The 8,402-nt window shown below is 35.3% G+C and overlaps 1 protein-coding gene across 3 annotated transcripts in view; it reads left to right on the plus strand.

Annotated features, from left to right (window-relative positions):
• FGF7 (fibroblast growth factor 7) overlaps positions 1–7,611 on the plus strand; it is an 89,690-nt gene extending 82,079 nt beyond the window's left edge. For all 3 annotated transcript variants that reach the window (XM_027840859.1, XM_027840860.1, XM_027840858.1), the window contains exons 3-4: positions 4,614–4,717; positions 6,525–7,611. In XM_027840859.1, coding sequence (XP_027696660.1) covers positions 4,614–4,717; positions 6,525–6,719 — 299 coding nt within the window. In that variant the 3' untranslated portion in view covers positions 6,720–7,611. The remainder of the gene's footprint in view (positions 1–4,613; positions 4,718–6,524) is intronic.
• The last annotated feature ends 791 nt before the right edge of the window (positions 7,612–8,402 follow it).

Here is an 8,402-nt window from a genome sequence, read left to right on the forward strand (position 1 = left end):
ATATATATATATATGTATATGTATATGTGTATGTATGTGTGTGTATGTATATATATTTTATATCTGAAACAGGAGAGTGAGGAATTGCTATATTCTAGCACATGTGTAGCAGCAATAATTCTTCCAACCAGCAGCTATGCAATGGCAGCTAGGTGGCTCAATGGATAGAGCCTTGGGCTTGCAGTCAGAAAGATTTGAGTTCAAATCCATCCTCAGGCACTTACTATCTGTGTGACCCTGGGCAAATCACTTAACCTCTGTTTGCTTCAATTTCTTCATCTGTAAAATGTGGATAATAATAGTACCCACCTGGCAGGGTTTTGTGAGGAGCAAATGAGATAATATTTGTAAAACTACTTAGTATAGTACCTGGAATATTTTGAACACCATATAAATATTTATTTCCTTTCCTCTCTCCCCTTTCCCTTCCTATTTAATTCATCACTGTGACAGGAAATAAGAATGCAAAGTGAAAAATGAAACTTTCTGTCTTCAAGGAGTTTCCATTCTACTTGAGGATAGATCATGTACACAGATAAGTAAATTCAAGATACGTTTGAGGAGAGAAAGAAAACTAATAATAAGACACAGAAGGAGGTAGGTCAGGCAAGGCTTCATGGAGAAGATGGAATCTAAGCTGAGTCTTGAAGGAAGAGGGAGAGCTGCAGAAGGAGGGCTTTCCATGTCCAATTCAAGAAATAGCTAGTAATCCAATTTGGCTGGAACATAGAGAAGCTGAAGAAGAATAATGTGAAACGACTGAAAAGGTGGATAGGAGAAAGATTGTGAAGTCGGTCAACAAGCATTTATTAATCACTACGGCTAGACACTAAGTGAAGAGCTGGAGACACATGGAAAGGCAAAAAAAAATTCCTTACCCTCAAAGAGCCTACATTCTTATGGGAGAAACCAATGTAAACAACTTGGTAGATATAGGTATATTGAAGGTAACACCTGGGGACCTGGAAAGTCCTCTTGTAGAAGGTGGACTTTGAGCTGTTTTGAAGGAAGCCAAGGAAACTAAAAGAGAGAAATAAGGTGACAGGGCATTATATGCATGTGAGCCCCCACTGTAAAAGCACAGAGATGGAATGTTTGTTTGAAGAGCAGCAAGGAGGCCAGTGGTAGTGGATACTAGACTACTTGGAAAGAAGAGATATATAGAAAGACCAGAAAGGCAGAAAGGGATCAGGCTGTCAAAAGCTTTAAATGACAAAAAGAGGATTATATATTTTATTCTAAAGGTAACAAAGAACCACTAGAGCTTGCTAAGTGTGTATGTGTGACGTGGTCATGCTACTTTCTAGAAAAATCACCTTGATGGCTGAGTGACAGATGGACTGGAGTGGGGAGAGATTTGAGGCTGGAAGGCCAATTGGAAGACTCTTAAAACAGTCCAGGAGAGAAATCATGAAGACCCAGGCTAGAGTTTTGGTTATTTGAATGCAGAGAAGGGGATGCCTTCAAGATATGGTGTAAAGGCAGAGACAACAAGATCTGGTAATATATTAGATATATGGGATGAGTGAGAATGAGGAGCTGAGGATTATCCTAAGGTTGCAGATCTGGGGGACTAGGAGGATGGCGATACTCTTGACAATAATAGGGAAATTCTGAAGGGGAAGGAGAATTGGGAGGTAAAGGTAACTAGTTCTATTTGGACATGTTGAACTTAAGATGTTCTAGAGGCAGTTGGAGATTCATAATTGTAGCTCAGGGCAGAGATCTGGGCTGGATATAAGATCTGGAAATCTTCTACGTATAGAGATAACTGAAGCTGTGGGAACTGATAAGGTCACGAAGTGAGACAGTATAGAACGAAAAGAGAAGGAGGTTCAGGACAGAGCCTTTGAGGACACACAGACAGTTAGAGGGCATGAATGGATGAAGAACTAGTAAAGAAGGCTGAGAAGAAATAATGATATAGGCAGAAGGAAATCCAGGGGAGAGCAGTGTTACAAAGTCCTAGAGAGGAGAGGATATCTAAGAGGAGATCAAGACTGTCACATTCTGCAGAGAGAGGTCAAGGAGGCTCAGGACTAAGGCCATTAGGAGTGGTAGTTAGGAGAGCACTGGTACCTTTGGAAGATGAAATCCAGATGGAGAGGGTTTAAAAGCGAGGGAGAGGAAGTAGAGACACCTAGATACAGATGATTTATTTTTTCAAGGACTTTAACCAACAAGGGAAAGAGAGATAACATGATAGCTAGAGAGGGATGGTAGGATCAAACGAGAGCTATTTAAAGATGGGGGAGACACGGGCTTGTCTGTAGGCAGCATGGAAGGAGCCAGTAGATCAGGAGGAGGAGGAGGGAGAGGGAGAGGAGGAGAGGAAGTGAGAGAGAAAGGCAGAGAGAAGAAGGGAGAAGAGGATGGGGGAAGGGGAAAGGGAACAGGGGAAGAAAGGGCGAGAGATACTGTTCAATATTCTCCCTTGAAGTTCAGAATCCTGGCAGATGGTGATGTGTCCTGTCTCACCAAAAAAGGCAAGTTGGATACTTTATATTTTATCCTCTAATGACAATAGGGAGCCATGACAGTTTTTGGGCAGTGAAATTTCATGATGAAGTATTTGTTTGGAGAAAATTATTTTGCTACAGTAGAGGATGGATTAGATAAGGAAGAGATTGAATGGAGAAACCTATTAGGAGATTTACAATAATCCAGATGAGAGGTGATGAGTAGAAAGGAGGGAACGGATGGCAGAAATGTTGTGGGGGTAAAGTCGGCTGAACTTGAAACTGGTTTGATATGGGGATGATGGAAAGAAAAGAATTAAGGATGACTCCTCATGTATGAAGTTAGTTAATATTGCAATGATTCTATTATACCAGTTTCAAATGAGAACGTGAAAAATGCTAAGAATACACCAGCATTCAATTCAATAAACATTTTATTTAGTATGTAGTACACGCCAGGCATTGAAAGATACAAAAACAAAAGTGAAACAACCCATGCCCTTAAGGAATTTGCATAGTCCCTTCCATTACTACAACAAATCCTAATTCTAGTGGAATGGAGAATGGCAGGCAACCAGGAAGGAGAGTTCCTTGGGGCTCAAAGGGAAAGTCAAGAGTTTTTCAGAAATATACAAACTTGGAAGGGAATTCAAGAAGGTAGCTAGAGCATCTTTTCCTTAAATAAGATATCTAAATCACTAAATAAATGAGTATATTCTAATCTAAAATTCCAGAAATGTAGTGGCCATAAAAATCTAATAAATGATATTTCATTTTCAGAATTTTATTTAATCTTGGTGTATAGCTTAAATCTCTCTATATACAGAAAAAACTAATTCTGCCTTACTTTGTCCTGAGTAGAAATTAAGACCAATTAGTTATTAATATATCTCATATATATAAAAGTTATTAATTTTCCCTTAACTATTTCATTTTTAGTCATACATCCTGATGGGATTTTTCTACTTGTTCCCTAACCTTAACCTTCCACATTCCCCTCAATGTGCCTTTGAAATTACTTTAAATATTTATTGATAGCTTCTCTGTCTTGCTTTATCCATTGTATTATAAATTCTGAGAGTTTAGAAATTAGGACCAATTTTAAAAAAATATAGTCCCTAATTATAGTACAATTTTATACCCTTTGAGAGTATTCAAGTATTACTTGTTTGAGGTTAAATGGTATTAATTCATTTTAATTTCCTTCATATATACTTTTTTCCAGATTTAATCATATCTCATTGTTTTCTTAGGTTCTAAACCTTTTCTAAGTTCTCATCACTTTTGAATCAGAAAAAAATGCAGCATGTAGCTTAATCTATTTATATGTGTGTGTATATATTAAGCCACTAAATATACAATATTTACTAAGGAGTACGCTAGGTAGGAAAAATAAAAGGTTAAAAGTAGAAGACACATGAAACAACAGGTGTTTCTCCTGTAAAACATTTTACTACAAATAAAATCAATTTCAATAGATTGAATACTGCTATAAAATATATATGAAAATACTTCAAAATTCATTTGTGTTTATTTTTGTGTCCTAGTTTGCCAATTTCTATTGGTTTTTAAAGTCCTTTATCTTTTTAAGATACTCTGGTCTGCTTTCCATCATTTGCACCCCCTTAAGTGTATTTTGTTCCAAAAAGGTGACAAAGGAAATATCTCAAAAAATACTTTAATTGGCATCTTTACTCAATTTCATATGCCCCAAATATATTCTGCTTCCAATTATTGTTTAAAAACAATGAAGGTTAACATGACTTCAACAGTAAGGGATGCTGTCTTTAAATAAATATACATTTATACATACATATATATGTGTATCTACATATATCTACACATATGTAATAGTAATTTAGGAACTAAATTCTAGAAACAAGCATATAAAATAATTGAAATTATAGGTACACAGGTATCCTTTTTAAATGAAGAAAACACGAAGTAGTCTGCACTCCATATGTGTCATTACAAGGGTTACACTGAGTTCTTTGTGTGTGGGAGTGGGGGTTTTGTATGTTTTTAATAAAAACTGTCCTAATCATTTTAACAGCTTTTAAATGAAACTGAAATGATTAAGAACAAGTAGCCCTTTCATGGCTAGACTGCAAAACGAAATGAAGAGCTTACAGATCTTTCTGTGATTCATTGCAGATATTATGGAGATCAGAACAGTGGCAGTTGGAATAGTGGCAATCAAAGGGGTGGAAAGCGAATACTTTCTAGCAATGGATAAAGAAGGAAAACTCTATGCAAAGGTATGAACAACATCAGTAATAGTGTATGCTCAGTGCTTCAAATTTTATTTTATTAGAAAACAACTTATCTAATTTTTACAATTATGCCTCCTGGGATAACCCTGCTGATAAAGTATCATTATTACTCTCCATTTTGTGTACTTTTTTATTGCTTTGTTTTTGATAAATATATAAAAAATTGAGCATGTTAGTAAAATCTTTTTTTTTGTCAGACCTATTATTTTATCAGTCTGTCATATGGAAATTTTTATCTCAATGTTTTTGGGCAATTAGTTTGTGACTGATAATCTCAGAGAGCTACTTGGGGCACTGAGATTAAGGAAATAATTTGTCCTTGAGTTCATGGCTAGGATATATTAGAGGCAGGATTTGAACCTAGGTACTCTCAACTCAAAAGATTGCCCTTCGTCCATTTGCCAAGTTATCTTTGAAAACCTAACAATTATATATGTGTGTGTGTATGTATTTATAAATATATATATATATATGCAAAGAAATTTATATGATAATTTTGTTGCACATTTGAAAGGAATAGCAAGTTGTGTGTAGTAGATTTGTAGTTTCATGTGCAATCATCTTTTTTAATTGTACTATGTTATGGAAATGCTTGCTTTTATTCCATAAATTAAAAAAAATTAAAAAGTACAATGAATTTGAAAAAAAACCAACCTAAAATATAATATCAGCCACTGGTAAAAACAAAAGAGAAACAAACAAAAAAAACCCCTACTTTTGGCTATATATAGTAAAATTTGACTTGTGTTTGTTAATTATATTAGTACATTAATAATACTCATGAAGAAATTCCAGAAGTAGAACTGTATAAAGAGCACTGCATTTGGAGTCTGAGAACTTTGGTTTGAATCTCAATGCAGTTCCTTTCTATCTTGGTGACCTTGAACAGTCACTTAAACAATGTGGGCTTCAGGGTCCTGGTTGGGGGGTGGTTTAGATCATTTGATCTTCAGAGTCTCTTCTGGCTCTAAATCTATGAGTTCATTTCTCAGCAATTACTTGTTAGCCATAGGCTGATGAAATGAACTCATAAGCCTATGCAATGACTTTATTACCATGTGAACTGTAGAAAGGCAGTGTGGTTCAGTGAAAAGAGGACTAATTTCAGAGTCAGAAGTCCTTAGTTAGAGTCCCAACTCTCCAACCTGCTGTCTCTGAAACAGCAAGTCACAAGGTCTCTGAGTCACTATTTTTCATTTATAAAATGGAAATAATTAGACTCTCATTGCCTCCAATATCCGATGGTCAAATGAGATAATGCCAATAGAGAGCTTTGTGAATGAAAAATGTCATATAATTGTGTACTATGAGGATGATGCCAATACACTCTACTACTAAACCCTCCTCTACTATAGAATATAATGAATGATAGTCTTCCCTACAGAAAAAGCTTGGTGGCAAGTTGTGAACAATCTCCCTAGACAGATGAAGGGAGTGGTCTTATTCCCTATAACAAACATTACCACAGTACAGAAGAGGTTGGTCTCTCATGGAACTGTTGCTAGCTGTTCCCAATAGATACAGATCATTGAATGTTGACTACTTTAAATAGACATCAAATTCAAAAGTCTGCTGCATAGGTAAAAAGCAAAATTTCAACCTGGTCATCTGATCAAAAAAGTGCTTCTTTCATGAGTTGATTTACTCGGCAGTCACCATCATTTTGCAGATCAGATGAGAATTCCTCACCTTTAAAGGTGGGGTTTTATGCATTTTCATTCTACATGATGTCTCCTACTTATACCTCTTCTCATTATATAAAGCACTCATTATACTTTTTTTTTATAAACAGAAAGTCTGCAATGAAGATTGTAACTTCAGAGAATTCATTCAAGAAAACCATTACAACACATATGCTTCAGCAAAATGGACACACAGTGGAAGAGAAATGTTTGTTGCAATAAATCAGAAAGGGTCCCCTGTGAAGGGCAAAAAGACGAAGAAAGAACAGAAAACAGCCCATTTTCTTCCTATAGCAATCACCTAACCCTATGCAGGATATAAGGAACCAGTTCCAGCAGGAAGATTTCTTTATAAGTAGACTTGTAAAAAGTAACTAAGAAAGGCTGGAAAACTACTGAAAAACAAAAACAAAAACAAAAACTGACCAAGCTGGACTTGCACATTTATGTTTATTTTAAGAGACTGCATTAAAAGAAAGATTTGAAATTATACACAAAATCAGATTTAGTAACTAAAAGTTGTAAAAAATTTTAAACGAAGTTGTACAATCATGATGTTAGTAAGAGTAACATTTCTTTCTTAAATTAATTTACCCTTAAGAGTAAGTTGCGACTTGATAGTCTGATGATTATTATTTAAAAAATCTCTATCTGCTTATTAAAAATGGCTGCTATAATAATTAAAAAAGCAGAGGGTGTTATGTAAAATATGTTGGACTTAGAGGCTGCTGGAATGATTTGTCAGATCATCAAGTCAATGCTACCTGTGGAAGTTGAGCAAGGTTTGAGATGTTTTCCGGTGAAGAAATTTGAAACCCCCTATATTTTACCCAGAGAAAAATTAATGCTCTTAAAATTTCAGTATTGAATCCAAAACCTAGTTTGAAAAATAGAGATTGTACCAATAGGAAAAAAAAAACACTCATATGTATGAACACAAACAGTAATGCTGCTCCATTTAGAAGGGTGTTTCTTGGAGGTTGTTTCACAATCTTGTATATAAAACCATAACAGTAATAATACCAATGTACTTCATCTCACTTTCTACAAAGTAGCATATTATAAACTCAAAAATTAAAATTCAGACATCATTAGGTTTTTTATGTAACGTAATCTATCTTTTATATAATTCCTGTTAGGGCATATGGCTTTTTGAATACTGTTCTTCCCACCGTTACTCATGCTTTTTCTGTTGTTACCAGCATTAAACTTTATCTTAAGTTGTATTTGAACGTTATTGTTTTAAGTTATTTAAGTTTATGTTATTTATAAAAAAAAGTTATTAAGTTGCATCTGTTTCATATGCTTTTAATTCTAAAGGAATAACAAAACAGTCTGGCTCAGCGGCATGTTTTTCCCCCCTGTGACCAGACACCAAGTCTAGGACACAACACTCATGCCAGCAAGCACTGGATGGCAGACAAAAATGACAGCCTGCAGCAATTCCTACAATGGATGTCTCACAGGGAGCAAGACAAAAATGTGAAAAAATATTTCGCCACATTCTCTTGCCAATGAAGTTGGATAGTTCAGCTGAAATCACAGCAGATAAAAGAAGTTAGATTTTAGAAGTAATCATTGATTCCAAGTTGGAGAATGAAAAGAGTAACCTATTTTAAAAACAAAGACACGATCAAAAAACAAAAAACACAAAAACAACAACCTATTGTGTGTCTTCAATTTCCACAAAAGATTTAGAGGGGGCCTACAGAAATAAAAGATCTTTTCCTATAAAGTAGACTTTTTGATGCCTCATATAGTGTTCTCAGATCCATTATGGAGGTAGTGCCAAGAGCAAGACCAACACATAAGTGGAACATGTGACCAATTAAATGATACGATTTTAGGGACACAAGCCCCTACTTGAGCAATGATTGCCCAAAGGGCTATCCTACTGGGCTCCAGTCTGCTGTACTTGAAATTACACTTAACTTAACAGTCAAGAGACTGGAATTCTATAGCTATGTATCTAGCTATGTAACCGTATG

The sequence above is a fragment of the Vombatus ursinus genome, unplaced genomic scaffold, assembly GCF_900497805.2.
Source record: "Vombatus ursinus unplaced genomic scaffold, bare-nosed wombat genome assembly UNPS02014848.1, whole genome shotgun sequence".
Lineage (NCBI taxonomy): Eukaryota > Metazoa > Chordata > Mammalia > Diprotodontia > Vombatidae > Vombatus > Vombatus ursinus.